This window comes from Megalops cyprinoides, chromosome 9, assembly GCF_013368585.1.
Source record: "Megalops cyprinoides isolate fMegCyp1 chromosome 9, fMegCyp1.pri, whole genome shotgun sequence".
NCBI lineage: Eukaryota > Metazoa > Chordata > Actinopteri > Elopiformes > Megalopidae > Megalops > Megalops cyprinoides.
Window position 1 is genome coordinate 23,453,239 of NC_050591.1, and position 20,604 is coordinate 23,473,842.

Consider the following 20,604-nt stretch of genomic DNA (forward strand, 5'->3'; position numbering starts at 1 on the left):
CTAAACACTTTCTTTAGGGAAGCGATTGTTTTAAGGGAGGATCTAGCCACACTTAGTGAAAGATGCCTCCATTAGATAAGCTGTGTGAATAGTTCAGTTCAAATGATTGATGACAGTCTTTAAAATGTTAATTGCAATTGTTTTAATGAAAATAATTCAGTTATGGTGAATTTTGTTCTAAATTTTTTTTCAGTACAAGGCACCACCGTATTTCTTTGTCCCAGATTGGATGGTGTTTCCTAAGAACCTTTGGTTATGTATACCAGACGTCATCGCCTGTGGAGAAGTGGGGTGTCTGTCCCAGCCCTCCTGCTCAGTTTGGCCCAGTCCCACAGACAGCCACATACATAAAACCCCCCACCAATGCCATATAATCAGAAATAACCCAACCAGCCGAAACCACCGGTACTCTCCATATCAGTCAGAAACAGGGAGCAGACTTTGACCCCCACAGATGGTAAACAATTAACCAGGTTGTTAAGCCATAAAGCCTTTACCTTCTGCTCCGAGCTGCTGCCCATTGGAGTTTCTGTTTGAAAACAGGAAGAAGGTTGGCTTTGCATCCGTTTCTCAGTGTCCTCGTTAACACAAGGCTTACTATGTCGGGGTGGGGGAGGAGGGTAACATGTTGTGAAATAAACAGTTCCACCTATTTCTCTCATGTTTGTAGTTAATATACTGATACACATCTGATAATATAATACATATGGAGCGTAGAGACTTCAGGATAGACAATACGGTACCCCACAAACTTATGGATCCTCTGCTTGAGGTCATATTTTGAACTTGTCTGCAGGCAAACTCCCGCTCGTAAAAGTCAATAGTGAAATCAACCTCCATGTTTACTGCCCGATAGCAGCCAAAGTCCACCAACAGACACATAAAGGAACCATTAACCCAGCAAGAGAATGGAGTAATGATGCAGGAAGAGTGTGGTGTCATTCTAATAGTCTCTGAAGCATTAGTTTTGAGAATCCAGCTATCACAGTGTGACTCATTGTGTGTTTCTGTGTTAGCCAATACACAAGACATTCCCAGAGGTAATCACATTTTCCTCATGTTTTGAAGCTACATTATCTGCATAAGGTCAGAGTGTGATGTCATTTCTGCGACGTGAGTCAGTTGTATGTACAGTCTCATCGCAGTGGATACAGTTTCGACCACCCCATCCCACAACCCCGATACTGAGCCATCTCTACCATCCCACAGTCCCAAAATTGAGCCACCTGTTCCGTCCCACAGCGTCCGTACTGAGCTGGCTATATCATCCCAGTTCCTGTGCTAAGCAGATAGTACCATCTCACAGCTGCCACATTGAGGCAAATGTACCATCCAACAGCCTCTGTACTGACCCAACTGTACTATTTCACAGCCCCCATGCTGAGCAGAATGTACCATCCCACAGCCCTCACACTGAGCTGAATATACCACCTCACAGCCACCTTACTGAGCCAAATATACCTTTCTTCATAATGCTGTAAACTCAGCATGTTTCACAGGGTTTCGGTCTCCGTGTGTCTGGGCTCTGGGTGCTTCTAATGCCCAGCCAATGGCTGTGCTCTGCCTTGAATGCGAGACCAGTATGTGTGCTCATATTCGCTGGCGATGGGTTCAATGACCCAGAGCCCAATATTAACTCAAAGGGGACACAACCACTGTTCCAGAAAGTTTTCCCCACGCTGGTGTTGTCCATCTCACCCACACGGCTGACCACTCCTTCGCCTCTTACCTAAAAGAACAGACAAATCTAAGACCAGAGCCCAAGGTAAGGCCTATAATAATTTCTATTTTCCTGGTTATATCCCTCTAAAATAATGCCCGACTTCTAAGAGACCCATGGTATCCCTATACCACCACAGTATATCTACTCTGACATTTTCAAGTTCATCTAGAATTTAAATGCCATGTATTTTTATTAAAATTATGTAATAGGGATGTGACACACTGTTTTATACTTTGCTATGAAAAGTTGCTAACTGACAGACAACATTTCTCAGAACTGTTGAGATAGTGTTGTAATGTCTGTGCAATAGTAATGCTGGGATATGACCTTAGAGAATTACACAAGAAGAGGGACAAGCAGCTGTATCTTCTGTTCGATGTATACAATTTTTGATTTATATTTCCCTCACCACTTGAAACATTATGTGGCACATTATTCATCTGGATTTTTCCAAGAGAGATGTAGGAGGCAGTATAGCCTCACTCACACAGTTCTTTAGAGATGTGAGCATATTCATGGTATGTTGCAGAATCGGTCATCTGGAAGTAGTGGATTGTGGGAAAGAGTGAGTGTGTCCCTCTCCTTAACGGACTGACAGCCCCTCCCTTTCTGTGTCCGTTCAGGGTACTGCTGGGTCAGGTGGTGGTACACACTGGGCATGGCAGTTTTGGTGCTGCAGATCTTGGGTCTGCTCCTGGGTCTTGTGGGCTGGGTTCTGGAGTCCAGCTCGACTAGTTCCCATGCCTGGAAGGTGAAGAGCCACGCAGACGCAGTCACCACCACCAGCTGGCAGTTCCAGGGTCTGTGGATGCATTGTGCAGCCAGCTCTGCAGGCGTTGTCCAGTGTCACACATACAAAACTGTCCTGGGCCTGCCTGGTGAGTCCTACACACACGCACACACACATATATACAGTGATACACACTCATGCACACACGTACACATATACGTATTGGCACTTATACATATCACATGTGTTTCTCACATAGTCACACATAGTCACAGTTTCAGGATTCTGCTCATCGTCTGTGTCACATTGTCATAAACTCCATGATTCTGCCAATAATTAACTGTTCAGCTTTAATTTGTGCCACCCGCAATAATGACCTTCTTTGACATGCCTCGAATTTCATGTACACAGATGAATGAAAGCACACAACTTTACACTGCTTATCACTACTCCACGCTATTCGACACAGCTGTGCACTATTCTTTCTACATGACTGTACAACACTGTATGTGATGCCATTCCATATTACTCCATACTGCCCTTTTATCCTGCTCACCACTGTAATGGATTTTCCCACTGGGAACCAACATCCACCCACCATACCCTGTAAACATATGGTATAAAGTGGAAAATGTAACAGTCGAAACTGAATTAAAGTCATGTTAGCCCGAAACAACACATGATAAGAGCATTACAGGAGCACAAACTAAGCAATGATGTCATTACTTTTGACACGACATATATATGACCAGGAAGGACCATATTAATCAATAATGATCCTCGGAGACCACTCCCTCCATCATCATCATAGACACACAGGTGTGGCTCTGATCACTTTACAGCTTCTGAGCAAAGAGTAAAGTCCCCAGCCTCTTGAAGAGGGACGTGGGACACTCAGAGCTCTGCGGCAGAGGACAGATGATATAGCCATCCGCTTTCCTCCTCATTGTTCTGTTCTCAGCTCAACCGTTTTTTATCGCCCTGTGTGCGTTTTGGGGGTATTTTGGGTTTTCTCTCAATCCTGGTGGTTTTGAGGTACTGTCTTCAAGCCTGTATTTTTTTTTTGGGTAGTTTCTCTTGGCTTGTGTGAATTCTTTTTGGGGCAATCATGTCAACTGCACTTCAAGGGACCGGGTTCATCTTGTGTGTGCTGAGCTGGCTAGTAACCGGCGTCTCTCTTGGGAATGATTATTGGAAGGCATCATCGCATTCTGGCAATGTGATCATTTCAAACCGGCAGTATGAGAATCTGTGGCATTCCTGCGCCGAGGACGCTTCAGGTGTTGCCACCTGCAGGGACTTTGAGTCCATGCTTGCCCTCGATGGTAGGTACACTGGCTGATCGAGCCATTCACTCACTCATACGGTCATTGTCTCAGGGGCTTGGCCCAACTCAGGAGTGCTATTCGAAGGGCCAGAGACATTTGGTGTAGCCTTCCCTCCTGGCAGCTCTGTCAATCAGACAAGGATACCTAGAGACAGAAAACGGGACCTTTTTTATTATCATAAAACAATACATTTGTCTTTTGTTTTCTTTGTTATTTTTAAGAAGGTTGCATGGATACTCGTTGGGTGGGGACTTATCTGTAAAAGCAGAAGCGTATGGTATAATGACCAGGTAGTGGAAGGCATCACTGCTATACTGGCCTATGTGTGGCGGCCATTTTCTATTGTAATCTCCCCGATAAGGAAGTAATGAGAATCAGCCACACCCTGGCACTCTTCTGGTAACCCCTTTGAAAATCATTTCTATAGCCATAACGCCTAAAAGTTGTGCTTTTATGCTGTGGTTTGAGTGCATTTGCTGCGAAGGATGGACTACTGTCTATGGTTACTCAACATTCTGAAAGGCTGAGCACACAGCATAGCACAGAATGGTACAGTGCTAGTAAAGGGTGGGGGAGAGTAACTGCATCTCTCTCTGTGTTCAGGATATGTGCAGGCTTGCCGCGCTCTGATGATCATCTCTCTGCTCCTGGGTCTGATTGGGATCATTGTGTCACTGCTGGGGCTGAAATGCACTAAGATTGGCAGCGCCTCCGACCAGGCCAAGGGCAAGATTGCCCTGGCTGGCGGTGGACTCTTCATCCTGTCAGGTGTGTTCCAGTATCTACTGTTGGTATGGAAACAAATGCAAGCAGACAGAGGGAAGTATGACATCAGAGATACTGAAAAGAGTGAATGAATGTGGTAATTTTTGGATGTCACCTGCTCCCCACCAAAGGGTGAAGTTTTTTATTCTGAATTTCTCTTTCTTTCAGTACCTTTCTCTCTATCTCTGTTTCTGTCTCTCTGTGTCCTTCCATCTAAATTTATGTTGTCAGTGATTGTATTTCTTTCTCTCTAATGCAGGTGTCTGTAGTATGACGGCAGTATCCTGGTACGCCTATCGAGTTGTGCAGGAATTCTATGACCCATTTTATGGTGGCATCAAGTGAGTTCAAAAGCCTGTGAGCTAACAATAGATGCACAGTATACACACACACACACACACACGCACACACACATTTAGACATAGATAGGTCTATGCAGATCTAGGCTTGTCCGTGATTCTATCTGGTTATAGAGCTTCTGTGTGATCACTTCCACTATCGTTTTTCCTAGTCTGATGACCAGTGACAGATATGTTCCCACCTTTCTGCAGATTTGAACTTGGAACTGGCCTGTACATGGGTTGGGGTGGAGCCTGTCTGGCCATTTTGGGTGGAGCTTTCCTGTGCTGTACTTTCAAGAGAGGTACCTCGGGTGCACCAAAAGGGTGAGACACACCTTTCTCCCTAAACCCCACCCCTTTCTCAGCCTGTGGCACCTCTGCATGTCTATCTCTGTCTGATACAATGTCATTTCTGTTTCACAGAGGTTACGCTTACAACTACTCTTCAGCTGGCCAAGGACAGAAGATCTACAGAGCGGAACCTGGGTCAGAGCCTGGGAGTTCAAAAGCCTATGTTTAAACAGAATTCAATTTTACCTTCAGATACATGTTTTCAATTGTTGTTTTTACAGTTATTACTTGTCTGTTTGACCAGTTTGGTCACTGACTTTTGTTATATATTTTTGTTTTATTTTACTTGGTTTTTGTTCTGAAATTACTAGTTAGAAGGGCAGTGTAAATTACAGACTGTGTATACATTATCTATCATTTTTTAAGTAAATCAGTTTGTCCAACACTAAATCATTATTTCATGCTTTATGCAAATTGTGTTCTTCAATTTAGATGAGATAAATGATGTGTGGTTCTGAAGAAAACAGTGAAATGTTAAAACAGGCTTATATCACTCTGTTTGAATTCAGTATTGAAGAACTGGGTGCCAATTAGGTACAAAAATATATACAATTAAAATGTGTTAGAGAATGACCAACCATCTTGAGCAGAGTTTCATTTCAGCACAAGCATTTTAAATGTCATGTAAATGTCATGGACAGGGTGTGGTCACTTGATGCAGTAGGTCACTAATATATATAGACTCAATGCAATTTGGATAACTTCAGTACAAAGGTATTTACAATAGCCAGAAGCCTTTTAATGTAATTGCACCACTGACATTGCTGACATATTGTAACATGTCTTTACATAGTTATGTCTCTCCTTTTTCTGAAACAAGTAATTAAATAAAATTCAACAATCTGGCCTTGTATTTTTGTTATCTGTCACCATGGCAAGAAAATGTATACAACATTATATTTGGACACTTTTGGATACATTCATTTGGAAACCCATTATCAGAGAACAGACAGAAATACCAGGGAGCTGAACCAGTCCTATACAAGTAGGTTTCTGTGGGCTTCTATTGAACATTTTTACAGCAGGCTTTTCAGCCTCCCCACAAAACTGCTCTGAATAATTTGGCTTAATTTTGTTGTTTTCCTGAAGGGTGCTGAGCATGTCAAATTACTTTCTAATTCAACTAACAAAAAGGCTATCAAAACACTCAATATCTGTATGTTTTATAATATTTTGTCTAGTGTGATATACCCCTGGCTCTATTGTTATTGTTCTACTTGTATATTATCCCCCGTATAATGAATCTATGTTATGTTCTTCTGTTAATTAAATAAATATTATTAAAAAAAAAAAAAAAAAGAAAAGAAAAAAATTGCTTTATGCTGCCCTCTGGTGAAAAAAAGGAAGAGCACATAGGAAAGGCAGAGGTGTGACGCTACTGTGTCCTTGAACAAGGCGTACAGTATTTCAAGCTGTGTCAATCTAGGCTAAAGGTACAGGCTACAGTAAATGAGTGAACTGTAAAACAAGACGAGTTGAAATGTATCACATACATTATATAATGTAGCAACAAGGCCCGATGTTTTATTTCAGTCAAATATTAAAGCAGTCAACCGCTTCGGCAAACAAAAATGAAAGTGGAAATCTAACCGTAGTGTGCAAACTCACTGAAACTGCTCACACGAAGGAGCACCAATACTGTAAAAAAAAACAGGTGTGTTAGAATCAAGTCTGTAAAGTTTAGTTTTTTATTCTATAACAACTGAATGCATAATCACCAGTTCATAAATATATTCCTTTTGACAGTAAACGCAATAATTAGGTAGCTATGGATAAATTAAATACTGCTGCATAATCAGATTAACGGATACACTCCTTCTTTAAAGTATGCAACGAGTTATCAAATGTCCCATTAATACATAATTACATGATCGTGTAAAATGTGGACGTATGAGTTGGCCATATCAAAGCCTTGGTTCAAGTGGACTGAATTGCAGGTTTCGAAATAAAAGTCGCAGAAGACGCAGGGCACAAGCAATTAGTCCTGTAATTAAATGATTGATTGCCTTCATTAAATTGAAGTAACAATGATTGTACATAAATGAGGAGGATGTATCTGCACCTCGGTGGGAAAAGACAGAACAGCAGATTTCGAAATAAAGTTGCAGAAAACGAACGCGGTATTTTTCAACCAAAGAAAAAGGGAAGGCATTTAGTTGCGTAATTTTCACGCGACGGATTTCCACAGAGGATCTTTCCGGTCGGAATACTGGTAGAGCCAAGATGGTGGACAAGATGAGGGAAGCTGGAATTAGCTAGTTAAATACCGAAAAAATAATATATCCTCCCAACGCGTCGGCGACATCAGCTGCACCTGTACTGGTCACAATTTTCTGGCGCAGGGCACACATTAACAGGCGGTAAGTAGTTTGTTGATTTTTTTTCCAGGTTTAATTGGGTAGCTAACTTGCTAACAGTGGCAGTGACTGTGCAAACGCGCTGCATTTAGCTGGCACGTTGCGGTGCTTTTACGGGACTGTGGGGGCTATCGTATAATCGTATTTTGTAATTTAGTATCTTAAGAGACCAGGGATATGTAGTGGATATCAAACAGTTTTCTACATTTTTGCTTTGCTATGTAATTGCTTTCGGAAGCGGTCAGCTGGCCAGCTAGCTAACTAGCTTCACAACAAACGTATTGCTAGCACCATTAGAATCTCGGCTATGCATACAGCTGAAGACGCCTCCTAGCTATCTTAACTAGCTGTTTGCCAAACCTAAACATGCTATGAAGCCTCACTTGTTCACTTGCAGAAACTAAGCACGCTGCATGACTGTTCAATTACTGAGCCAGCTAGCTTTATAACATGACATTATTAGCAAGGTCTTTAACTTGTATACAACGAAGTTTCGCATGTTGCGTTCAAAGTGGCGTGCAACTCAGATTCAAGCATGTAGCTGTTTGAGTTGAATAAAATATGGGCGAGCTGCATTCATTTGGGATGACGTTAAGGTATTTCTGTTAGCCGAGCAGGATAGCTAGCTGCCTGACGATTGGTTTGTTCCTTCTTGTTTTATATGGGGGCAAAATAATCCCGGAACGAGGAAAGTGTGGGAACCTGCGAACATACAGGTGTTTTTCCCCTGCTCTCTTTTGATTAGCTGAGCACACCTGATTTAATGAAGCGCATGCACACTAATTTCTGTCAGGTGTGTTTGGAGCGAGGATAGAAGATATGCAGGACAGTGGGCCTCCAGAAGTAGGACTGAGAAACACTGGGCTATGGTGATCTCCCTCCCGGAGCATCTTCCTAATGTCTTTTTTTCACCGTGACTGTGACCAGGAGCACGAGTGCTGAGGCCTTTGCTTGCATGCAGTGTGCAGAGGTTGATTTGGGGGAGGTGGAAAGAAATTTGGAGGGAGCAGGAAAACGTCTGTGTCAATTTTGTAAATGTTCTATCTTTCTGAAATATCAGTAAAATATTAGCGTGAGGCTGAATGGAACAGAAAGATGTCAGCTGTTTTTTTTTTTTTTTATTCTGTTTGCATGTAGAGGGTGATGTCGGGGGCTGGATGTCGGGCAGAGTGCTGGTGGAAGAGGCACATTGCAGAGCAGCTGAAGCAGAGGGATCGGGTGCAGAGGCAGGCCTTTGAGGAGATCATCCACCAATGTGAGAGAAGCACCACCTTTTCCCTTCACAGGATTGGCTAATCGTGGGAGTCCCGTTGGTCTTGCACGTCTTACTAGAAATGTTGTAATATTACTGTAACTTGTAATACAATGGTATTTAAGAAGCTGATGAGCCAAGTGTATGAAGACCTCTTTCTCCATCTCTCAGACAATCGTTTGCTGGAGAAGTCTGATTTGCAGGCGGTGCTGTCAGAAAGGCTTCAGGCTGACAAATCTGATCTCCAGAACAGACAGGATTTAAGGTAGGGAAAGCCATGAACTCTGAGCTCTGCATGAATGAGGGGTGTGTGTGTGTGTCACTCTGGTAGTTGGGTGTGTGTTTTAGGGGACAGGTGTTTGATGTCTCGTCCTGTGTGCTGTAGCCCTGGGGTGGACGTGAGCCGCAGCGATGCCCTGCTGCAAGAGATGGCACAGATCCGGATCCGACACCAGGAGGAGCTGACTGAGCTGCACAAGAAACGGGGCGAGGTCTGTCCCTCTTATACAGCCTGATGTCTCCCCCCCCGCTGTATGCATTTATATCCATGCAGTATAAAAACGTGTGTGTGTGTATATACATAACCTGTAGGCACAGATCAAAGAATGGGCAAAAGTAGCTAGGGAGAGTTTATACTGGGACAGACCTACTGTTTATTTGGGAATGTTTGCTTTCTGTGACTATTAAGGTGTCTGAGGAACTTTGACAAGCTGTGTGGATTTATCAATTTCATCAGTATTCAATATTTTCTATATCAGTCAAGGCTTTTTTTGTTATAATGTGAAGCTGAGGTTTCAATCTTGTAATGTAGAAGGTTTTTTTTCATACTGAATTAGTCCAGTCTAATGGAAATTTCAAATTTAAGATGTGATTGGTGCAATATCTTAGAACAGGGAAAGTGAGGAGGTGGGTTTTGTTTTAGGTTTGTCTAAAATATCTCTGCTAAATAAGCCAAGTTAAACAAAATGCCTTCATTTAGGCATGGACTATTTAGGCATGGTATGTTTTGTGGCTCCACGTTGATGTATGCTTGCTATATAAAATAGGTGACGTGTTTTTCATGAAGTCAGACAATGTGTGTTCCTCCTCACTCAGGCAAGTCCTTTCTCACTTTGCTCATCTGGTCTTTTTGCAGCTGGCCCAGAATGTGATTGAACTGAACAACCAGATGCAGCTGAAAGACAAGGAGATTCAGAGTAATGAGGCCAAGTGAGTCCAGAGCATTTCCTTACTAGTGTCAGCTCAGACCCACAGGAATTGGGGATAATAGACTACCTACTTTCAGGGCATCTTTGGGCCATAGATAAAGCTAACTTTAAGCCCCTCTCATGACCTGCTCATGTCTCTGAGTCTAGAGGCGGCAGTGGAGCTCAGGGCAGAGTTTAGACTATTACACTGTTTTTGTGTTTTATTTTTAAACTGAATTGGGACCAATTTGGGGCAGAGGTCTTTCAGATGGTGGAGAGCTGGCTGGCTCTGAAGTTACACACATTTCTCAGTAAAGAAGGAAAAGGCTGAGAATATTAATTTTGATCACACACAAACATACTAGATTTCTAGGTCAAAGAAATGGGCTTGCTATGATAATTGTATTTTATAAAATTATTTCTTGAAGAGGTAACGGAGCTTGCTTGTTTGTCTAGCAAGCTAGCAATACATCCTCACCAGAATTATGTGATTTTTTTTTTCTTTTTTCCCCATTTCATCCATGTGATTTTCCAGTTTTAAGATGATAAAGGTCAAGCATTGTGGCATATGTCTTGAATTAGCTACCAAATGTCCTAAGTTAGATTTTCTGAGTTTTTAGATTGGTGATCTGTATATGCTTCTAACAAAAGGCATATCGATTGATTGAGTGCAAGGGAAGCTGTAAATCTACCAGATTAAAGCTGAAATTTCAGTCTTTGCATCTTGACTCTGCAGATGACAACTGGTTCATTTTTGGACCTGCATACGTGCTTGGAATCTGCTCCAGCTTTCGTTATGTAATCATCACTGCAAGTTTCTGTGTTCTGCTTCTAATTGGGCGGAGTCAAGTGTGGTGTCAGGAGTAAGAGTTCTAGTTTTAAAAAGATGGAAAAACGCTAAGGCTTCCTCCAGTTTGTGCTTAGGTTTCCAACTACAGTTACATAATATTATTATTGGTATAAGTTTAAAAGTTTCTAATTGCCAGAGAGTTCCCCTTTATCAGTGTGTTGTGCTTCTCGATCTGTGTCTGTGAGATTCATGACTGGCGTCACTCTTGCCCCCCCCCCCCCCACTGGCAGGATGCTGCAGTACCAGCAGCGCATCTCTGAGCTGGAGGCAGAATGCAGGGAACTGCGCAGCAATTTGCAGGACCTGGAGAGAGCCAATCAGACGCTGAAGGATGAGTATGACGCCCTGCAGATCACGTTCAGCGCCCTGGAGGATAAGCTGCGGCGCACGACCGAGGACAACCAGGAGCTGGTCTCCCGCTGGATGGCAGAGAAGGCCCAGGAGGCCAACCGCCTCAACGCTGAGAACGAGAAGGACAGCAGGTGAACTGTGTGCACTCCAGTGATGACCTGCCATTTGATGGGTTGTATAACGTGTGGAGCAATATCTGGAAGTTTGATACCAATAGTAGCAAAGTGCAGTCTGCCCAGAGCCAAATCCTCTGAACTGCATAATTCTGAGCCATTGCTGTGATAATTTAAAAAAATTTATTTGCTGTTTGTACAAGATACTTTTTAGAATACATTGGCATGGTCAATTTTTCATCATTAAGAAATATTCACTTGTTTTTAAGAAAGCTTAGCCCTTTTCTAGTTATCAGTGGGATCAGCTTTCCCCTATGCCAAATCTTGCCCCCCCATGCCTTATTTGAGAGCATTATAGTTGTGACTTTGTTTAATGCGAACTAAAATGAGAACAAAACATATAATCGGTTTAGATTACTTAAACATTGTCACATGCTTTAGTTATAGATGTTTCTTGGTTTAAATGTGTGAACTTTTCTTGAGAAACTTCCAGAGGTGGACACCCCGGCTTCAGAAAAGTAAGTCCTGCCACATATTTGTTCTAGCCATTCATTACACCTGCTGAATTTAATTAGCACAACTCTTCAGCCAGGTATAAGAGCGAAATAGTGAAATCGCCTTGTTTAGTGAATGGCTAGAACAAATATGTGGCAGGACTTTTACTTTCTGAAGCTGGGCTGTCCACCTCTGGAAACTTGTATCAGAAATCCCATGCCCTTTTAAAGCCCTGTAGCATGTTTCAACAGTATTGACCTTGACATTTTTGCTTGGTATCGTAATAGCAGATAAGTTCTTCCATGTACTTTGGTCATGCATTTCATTTTCAAATTCTTGTTCAGAGTGAACCCTAACCCAAAGTGTACCAACAAAGGATCTTTTGAACTTTCCATTGTGGAGAAGTTGTCATGGTCTTAACCAAATTTCATGTTTGTAATATGTTTGGTCACAGCTGGCCTTCATAATGAGCAGATTTGGAGCTTGTCCTTGTTAGAGGGAACTTGTGCTCATAGAGACGAGCAGAACACTGATTGCGAGTTTTGGTTCCAGGCGTAGACAGGCCAAACTGCAGAAGGACCTGGCAGAGGCAGCCAAGGAGCCCCTGCCGCTCGAACCGTGAGTGTTTATGTTGATACTTTGTGGTGCAGCAAGCATGAGACGATATGTATACTTGGAGATGTGAATCGGCTGCCTTCCATGTTTACCCCCTTAACACTATTGTAAATTTTTAAAAGCGGCACAGTACCTTGCGGAGATCCAGTCATTTTGCATTTTTAATGCTGTTTCCCATCTCTTTCAGGGATGATGACATTGAAGTTCTGTCAGAGGATACAGCTGAAGGGGTGGGGCCAGCAGATGTTTCGCCCAGCCGGACCCCTGGTCGTACCCCCAGGTAGGACCACAGCTGAAGCAGAGTGGGCCGATGGGAGGTGGGGTATCATTGGGGTTAGGTGTCATGGGTTTTGATACAAATTCAATGTGCTAGAAAGCAGCTGAGGTGAGTGTATTCCTGTTTTCTGTATTGCTCTTACCCATTGGTTTTATATGCTTTTCACCTTATGAAGATATTGGTGCCTGAAACTGTTTGGAAACCAGCAGCAGAAAGCTGAAATCTTATTGCTTAAGTTGTCTGTGGTTTTCCCGGTATTGCTTAATTACAGAACTTTCACTTTCTCTTTCTCTCTCTTCCTCTCTTCTCCTTTCTCTCGTTCAGCAAGCGTATTTCACAACCTCCTGCAAGTGGCCTCCTGGACTCCATATCCAGTATCTTTGGGTACGTGATGTTTAGAGTTTACTCCAAATTTACACGTCCTGCTCTGTCAGCTTAGCTGTTCTGTGGGCAGCGTCACTGGTGTGCGCTGCTCTCCTGTATGACATGACTCCCCGATCTCTCTCTTTCTCCACCTCCTGCCTACTGCTCTGCGTCCATGTGTCCTGGATGTTGGTGTCTTCTGTCTGTCTGCAGCCTGTCTGACTCTGTTCTACCTGGACTCCACCCACCTGACTGCAGGTGAAGCCAGCAGTACAGCCAGCTGGGTTCAAGTTGTGCTTGTGTGTCGTGTGTTTAATGTGTCGGGATATCTGTGTGTTTGTGCTGAAGTGTCGTGTATGGGTGTATCTGTGTGGGTGGTGTGAGGCTGCTCTGTGGGGTAACGTGTTGTGTGCTGGTTGCTTCAGCAGGCGGCGCTCGGTGAACTCATACAGCAGTTCTCCAGACAGCGCAGAGACGCAGACAGGGGCTTGTGCAGAGGTGCGAGTCCCCTCCACAGCCCTGCACACCTTTGTGAGTACCTTGTCTCAGTACACAAGCGTGCATAAATGCATGAAGGTCAGTGATGTGATGTAAAAGGTCTGATGCCCAAGTTTCCTCCAGCTGCCCCTTGGCTCCCAGAAGCCCCTGCTCTATTCCCAGCATGCTCTAGGTGTGTAGTGTTGGGTGCAGGAGTTTTTGACAGATAGGATGACCTCTCAGCCTGTGTCACCAAGAGAATAAGGGGTCACGGTGATGACGGATGTCCAACACAGCCAACTGCCAAGGAGTATCGGGGTCTGGGGTGGGAACAGGCACTTGATCTCAAGTTTTCAAGCTGAGACCTTTGTCAGTGTGTAAGTGCTCAAAAGAGGTCAAGTAAGTGACTTTGCTTTCGCATGAGTATGTGACTGATAAAGCTGTGTGTGTCTTTACAGGATGCCCATGATGGAGAGGTGAATGCAGTGTGTTTCAGTCCTGGGTCTCGTCTCCTGGCCACAGGGGGAATGGACCGCAGGGTCAAGCTCTGGGAAGTGGTCTCAGGTATGACTTATAGACCTCCTCTGGTGTTAAAGGGATTGTGTGTGTTTGTGTGCACACACATCCATGTGCATCTGTCTGGAGGTCAGTGATGTGATGTAAAAGGTCTGATGCCTAGGTTTCCTCCAGCTACCTCTAAGCTCCCAGATTCCCCTGCTCTCTTCCCAGCATGCTATAGGTGGGTAGTGCTGGGTGTAGGTGTTTCTGACATATGGGATGACCTCTCAGCCCGTGTCTCCAAGAGAATAAGGGGTCACGGTGATGATGGAAGTCCAACACGGCCAACTGCCAAGGAGTATCGGGGTCTGGGGTGGGAACAGGCACTTGATCTCAAGTTTTCAAGCTGAGACCTTCTGTGAATGAACCGAATGGGTAGACTTCACTGATCAAAATTTGGAAGGAGAAACTGATATGACAGTTTTGTGAGGGAAAGCTGCCGCACACATGTGCTTGAAGACTGAGACTTAGGGTCTTACTCTTAGGGTCACCTACAGCCTCAGTTATCTCCACAGTTCCTTCACCTTCAGCCGTCAGTGTTGGTGAAAACTGCACCAACTTACTTAGCCACAGGCTGGAGACCCAGTGTCACACAAAATGATCTTTTATATTGTATTCAAAAAGAAATGGTGTATGCTGTTTTTCTGCGCAGTTTTGAGCAGTGATTTGTACTGAATTGTGATTGCATGCCCCTGGTTCTTTGATTGCATCTTTGACTGTGTTGGCATGTACATAGCCTCACTGTGTAGGAGGTGTGTGTGTGTGTGTGTGTGTGTGTGTGTGTGTGTGCGCGCCTGCGCCTGTATGAATGTGTCTGTGAGAAAGTGCCATATTGCCATACAGTTTCTACACCCCTCCAGGGCGCTGTGAACAGAAAGGGGCTTTGACTGGCAGTAACGCCGGGATTACCAGCATTGAATTTGACAGCACAGTGAGTAACAGTGGCTCCCTTCGAACACACATACACCCTTCACCCCTCTTCACTTCCTCTGCAATATCAGTATTCCCCATTGCTTTCTGTCCATGCCATACTCCCACTGTAATCTGCACTCTTTCTCTACTCCTAACATTTGCTGTGCTTTACTTGGCTCTGTTACACCCCCCCCCCCCCCCCCAAGACCTGTTCCTTAGAATAATAGTACAGGCATTGTTATGTACACTTCCAAATAAATCACTTGCCTCCAAAATCCCCTTACACTTGAATGTCGGTGCAATCTGTTAGGCACAAAATGCACACAGAATTAACAGTAAATTCTTAATCTTTCCACATCATCTATCCTTGTCCACCTCGCCCCTCCACATCCCCTACCTCTGTCTGTAGGGCTTTTATTTTATTTTCCTCTTAGTGGCACGATTTAAGTCTTGTGCGTCTCATATCTTGCGTGTGTTCCTTAGGGTTCTCATCTGCTTGCGGCCTCCAATGACTTCGCTAGCAGGATTTGGACTGTGGATGACCTCAGGCTTAGAGTAAGTACAGTGCAAGCCCCTCATAGTCAACTGCGGATGGCCTGTACCGCTTTGGCTTGGGCATCTCGGTGTGGTAGTTTGCAGTTTTCAAATTCCACTGATGTACCTGTCCCCTCCAGTCAGTTCCTGCCGCATCATAGGTCAACTCGCCCCTCACTCCACCCCAACATTCCAACACTGAGTATGGTCAGGGAGAAGTGCGTGTGTGTGTGTGTGTGTGTGTGTGTGTGTGTGTGTGTGTGCTAATAACTTGAGTTACCACATCATATTTAGGATCTGTAAGCAGCAGCACACATGTGGAAGAGCTGCTTAAATTGATCATTACAAATATGCAGCTAGTTAAGGAAGTACTATGTATTCTTGTACAGCCAGAGGAACTTCATTACAGCAGATATTGGTTGCAGGAAAAAATAGTTCCAGGTTGTAATGTTTGTCAAATTAATGCTGAAACAAAACCTTTCATTGCTGTACTGTATGTACATGGCTACTGTGGCCAAATTATTGGTCCCTTCATAGAACCTTCATTGATCAATATGCCCAGATCCACTTGGCCGTCTTTTGGGCACCAGTATGTGTGGTGGTATTCCCAAAGGAGAACGTAAACGCAACAAAAACTATAGGCACATTGAAGCCAAGATTCAGCTGCATATCAAACACATTTGTTAAGCACAAGAGACAATTTGTGTGTCTTTGTGCGTGCTTGTGTTTCAATTAGTTGCAGGAGGTCAGTGATGTGATGTAAAAGGTCTGATGCCTAGGCTTCCTCCAGCTACCCTTCAGCTCCCAGGAGCCCCTGTTCCGTTTCCAGCATGCTCTAGGTGTGTGGTGTTGGTTTTGGGGGCTCCTGACAAATGGGATGACCTCCTAGCCTGTTTCTCCACAAGACTGAGGAGATGCAATGATGGTGGACATTCAACACAGACAATTGCTAAGGAGTATCAGGGTCTGGCAAGGAAATAGGCACTTGATCTCAAGTTTTCAAACTGAGACCTTCATTTAGCAGCTTGAGCACAGTAATGACATGAAGCCCATCTGGTGTCGCATTCACTGTTGCCCTTCTCGCCCCCAGCACACCCTCACGGGACACAGTGGGAAGGTGTTGTCTGCCCGATTCCTGCTAGACAACGTCCGCATAGTATCCGGGAGCTACGATCGGACCCTTAAACTCTGGGACCTGCGCAGCAAAGTCTGTAAGACTGTTATTCATCTGGTAACCCCTCAAACCAGCCATATCCCCAGACAAATCTATGATCTTCTAGGTTGACGTTTGACGACAAGTTAGTTGAACTAAAATCTAAATGATCTCCATCACTAGTTGTGCATGGTCAATTAAGTTGTACTCAAACGTTCTCTGCTCCTGACAAAGTGTAGATATCTAGATCCTTTGAGGAATGCCATTACTGTTTGTAAACCCACAGGGTTTGATGTAAGAATTAATCACTTTTGTGGAATGTTGTCAAAGGATTTTCCAAATTTCAGATGTAAAATTGAGAAAACTCATGCTAATCTTAAACATTCAGATGGGCAAAAATTCATGTTACACTATTAATGTTGATATGCTAAGTACTGATATAAATGTAAAATAATGAGAACAGTATTGTTTATATCCATATCTTTTATCAGTTTATTTACTGCCTGTCTTTCAGGTTATGGCAGGATAACATTTTGGCTATGAAATGAACACATTTTTTTCCATCCTCCTCCAATTGTCTCTCTTGCTCTCTCAGGTATGAAGACAGTATTTGCTGGCTCCAGTTGTAATGATATTGTGTGTACAGAGCAGTGTGTAATGAGTGGCCACTTTGATAAGAAAGTGCGTTTCTGGGACATCAGGTGAGTCCAAAGACAAATTGTATCACTCTAAGTGTGTCTGAGTTTGATGGCTCTGTATGTATTTGCTTCTGTCTGGCTCTGTGTACTTATGGCTCTGTGTGTGCTTGGCTTTGTCTGATGGGTCTGTGTGTGTTTGCTTCTTCATGATTGCTGTGTTTTTGGTCCTGACGGTTCTTTTGTCTCTGCCAATCAGGGCAGAGAGCATTGTGCGGGAGCTGGAGCTGCTGGGCAGAATTACCTCTCTGGACCTCAACCACGACCGAACTGAGCTACTTACATGTTCGCGTGATGACTTGTTGAAGATTATTGACCTGCGCAACAATGTCGTGCGGCAGTCCTTCAGGTATGAGTCGCATCACTGAGGATATGGAGGTTATCACCCCATTCCTCGCACAGGCCCTCACCTTCCTCTCTCTCTCTCTTTCGGTGTCCTTAGTGCTCAGGGCTTCAAGTGTGGATCAGACTGGACCAGAGTGACGTTCAGGTGAGACTGTGCGTGTGCGCGTGTGTGTGTGTGTGCGTGTGCGCGCGCGGATTTTTTTTTTTTTTTTCCCCATGTTATTCTGCATACATATGACCCTTTACTCTGTCCTCAGTCCTGATGGTTGTTATGTGGCGGCCGGTTCAGCGGATGGAACTCTGTTTGTGTGGAATGTACTGACTGGGAAGGTGGAGCGGACCCTGGATAAGCACCATAGGTCAGTTACCTCTTCCCCAGTTTTTTTTTTTTTCTTATTGGTTCCCTCACCTGTAGCCTTGCTCTGATTGGGTTCTCTTTTGCAGCTCTGCCATCAATGCGGTGTCCTGGTCTCCATCTGGAGCTCACGTGGTCAGTGTGGAGAAGGGCAGCAAGGCTGTGCTGTGGTCAGACATGTGATTGGCTGCCGGACTGCCCAGTGCTTTTCCAGGGCAGAGCCTCCTCTTACTCCTACCCACCTCCGAATTTCTCACGATCTACAGCTTCTGCATTTCCTGTGTGACAGTTGAGGACGCACAGAGACATTGAAAGCATCACTAATATCAGCCAGGAGGGGGAGCTAAAGATTTGTTTGAACTTTGCCTTCGCACTGATTTTCAGGAAGCCAGAAGTCATTGAGTCTCTGTCCAAAATCCCCTCTCCCTTTCCCTGCCCTTCTCTGTCAGTCTTGCTTTTTGCACAGTGTTTATATCATTTGCCCATGTTCCTGCAGAAAAGGATGCAGGTAATAGGTTATCATCAGGGTTGGAATATTAACTTGTTTCACACCTTATTTTTCATTTAGAGATATAACGTGTATTCTGAAATCGTATTCCGGTTGATATCGTTCACTTGCTTGCTAAAACATGAGCAGCTCATCAGTTAGCTGTATGGATTACAAATTTTTAGTTGATCATTTAACACATTTTACTGTTCATTTATGAAAAAAACATTTTTTAAAAGGAAAAACTGGTTGTGTGTCCCATTAATGGTTCATCTGGTCCATTCTGGCTAGATGAAGTTAGATACTTATATTTGTGTTTACCTGATGAGACGCATGCATTTTTATTTATTTTTTTAAATTATTTTCTTTATTGATGGTACAATCCTGAAGAAACAAGTTGATACAAGTACAGTTAACACACTTTTAAAAAAATGTGTCAGTTTGATGTGACTGGCTGCATTGAAGGTTAATCTTCTACATGATGCCAAAATGAACCTCTGTCTGTGGGCAACATGGTGGATACTAAGGCCCATGTCCATATGCACACTGTCCAGCCAGTTCTCCCACAGAGCAGGACAGGAAGCTGTGGTCCTTAAAGGTTATAGTGTACACTGAACAGTATAGCTGTAGAGTACAGTCTGCAGAAGGCTTCCTGTGGGAAAGCCTTTTTGCACTACCTGCCGCCTGTTACTCCACTGCTGCAGTTGGTAGTGAGGAGCGAGCAGGGATAGGCGAGTTATCAGTAGGATGGAAGTGGCCCAGGTGCAGGGGTAGTTGTACTTAGGAGGGAATTGAGCAGCTCCAACAATACTCAGAAAAAACAAGGGACTTCCAAAATGGATATGGAATATGTATTCATTACATATCAAATGCAGAGATGATTGTTCTCTAAAATTGAATTTACACCTAATTTTTGTAGGCTATGGTGAAGGATGGTTCTGTTTTCCCAATAGTACTGATCTGTAGCCACCAAGGGACAGTGCAGTTTTGCACCATTGAGGTATTTCTTGCACTTGGTTCTGTTCTCCATTATGTCCTTGCCTAAAATTAATAGCGAAGAGAATTCCTTTTTTTGTAAATGGATGGACGGACGGACAACTGTTGACCTCTGGCTCTTCTCCAGTATTCCCTTTCTTCCTTTCCTTCATGAACCTCCTGAGGCACAGCAGGGAGCGGAGGGTGTGGGGAGGGAAGTCCTGGTGCTGATTCAGTTTCCACCCTTGCAGCAGTCAGATCAGGATTGTAAACTTCATGTATGTTAAATGTATGCACACTATAAAAGTATTGGATGATGTTGGCTGTGTAATTCCTGTCTCTGGGTTTTTTAAATTTTTGTTCGAATGAAGACCCTGTTTGCATGGGGCTGCCATTTGAACTGAAAGTGTTCAAGGCGACTTGCAGTGGTGTAACGAGCATAACCGTGCGCTGCAGTGCAGCCATGGTGTTGCGGGTGTGTTTATGAGGACTAGGGAAGAGACCTCTGTCCTTGCCTGTGTCTGGTGTGATTGGAATAGTGATTTCATCAGTGTAAAGAGGCTTCATTCCAGTTATGGCTGCTAAAGCCAGGTGACATGAGTCAGTTTATCTCTCTCATCCCTGGATACATAAAATCCTATCAGTGCTGCAAGCAGCAGTCTGATTTTGGGGCTGGGGCAGGAGCGCGAGCAGGATAAGAGACCAAAAGGTCAAGGTTTGGGGGTCACAGCTTACGGAGCTCTCACCAGCCATCCCCTGCCGCAAAACGTGACTGCAACATTCCAGAGTGTTTTCTCAGTCCTTCATAAAGGATTGTCAAGGATTGTCCGTCCTTTTTGTGGTATGATGGCTTAAACACTGAGTTAGGGCGGCGTCAGGACAAATAAACATGAACCAAGAGCCAAACCTGGTACGTGGATTTTGCTGTGCAAGATTACAGATTTTGAAAATGGTTATCTTGGAGCCCTTAAGTATAAGACGTTGCAGAATCAACAGATCGGTGGTGTGTCAGATG

General features: G+C 43.9%; 2 protein-coding genes and 3 non-coding genes across 7 annotated transcripts; all 5 read left to right on the forward strand.

Annotated features, from left to right (window-relative positions):
• Positions 1 to 1,642: 1,642 nt before the first annotated feature.
• cldn15lb (claudin 15-like b) lies at positions 1,643 to 6,079 on the forward strand. Its single transcript, XM_036537171.1, has 6 exons — positions 1,643 to 1,765; positions 2,347 to 2,601; positions 4,385 to 4,549; positions 4,806 to 4,887; positions 5,098 to 5,211; positions 5,311 to 6,079. The coding sequence occupies exons 2-6, from the start codon at positions 2,382 to 2,384 to the stop codon at positions 5,405 to 5,407; spliced, it is 678 nt and encodes a 225-aa protein (XP_036393064.1). The 5' UTR covers positions 1,643 to 1,765; positions 2,347 to 2,381; the 3' UTR covers positions 5,408 to 6,079.
• Positions 6,080 to 7,448: 1,369 nt separating this feature from the next.
• On the forward strand, positions 7,449 to 19,887 carry LOC118783343 (autophagy-related protein 16-1-like). Of its 3 annotated transcripts, XM_036537159.1 has the most exons (20): positions 7,449 to 7,598; positions 8,733 to 8,850; positions 9,019 to 9,112; positions 9,233 to 9,338; positions 9,983 to 10,056; positions 11,115 to 11,366; positions 12,396 to 12,461; positions 12,646 to 12,738; positions 13,060 to 13,119; positions 13,312 to 13,356; positions 13,527 to 13,629; positions 14,034 to 14,139; positions 14,994 to 15,064; positions 15,529 to 15,600; positions 16,670 to 16,790; positions 17,328 to 17,433; positions 17,627 to 17,776; positions 17,870 to 17,917; positions 18,030 to 18,131; positions 18,217 to 19,887. In XM_036537159.1, the coding sequence occupies exons 2-20, from the start codon at positions 8,739 to 8,741 to the stop codon at positions 18,308 to 18,310; spliced, it is 1,875 nt and encodes a 624-aa protein (XP_036393052.1). In that variant the 5' UTR covers positions 7,449 to 7,598; positions 8,733 to 8,738; the 3' UTR covers positions 18,311 to 19,887. The 3 variants fall into 3 exon arrangements, with proteins under 3 accessions (XP_036393052.1, XP_036393053.1, XP_036393054.1); XM_036537160.1 differs by lacking the exon at positions 13,312 to 13,356 and having other exon boundaries at positions 13,524 to 13,629; XM_036537161.1 differs by lacking the exon at positions 13,312 to 13,356.
• Positions 13,674 to 13,941, forward strand: LOC118783878. The gene has a single exon (XR_005005205.1).
• Positions 14,220 to 14,487, forward strand: LOC118783877. Its single transcript, XR_005005204.1, has one exon.
• On the forward strand, positions 16,324 to 16,591 carry LOC118783876. Its single transcript, XR_005005203.1, has one exon.
• Positions 19,888 to 20,604: the final 717 nt, after the last annotated feature.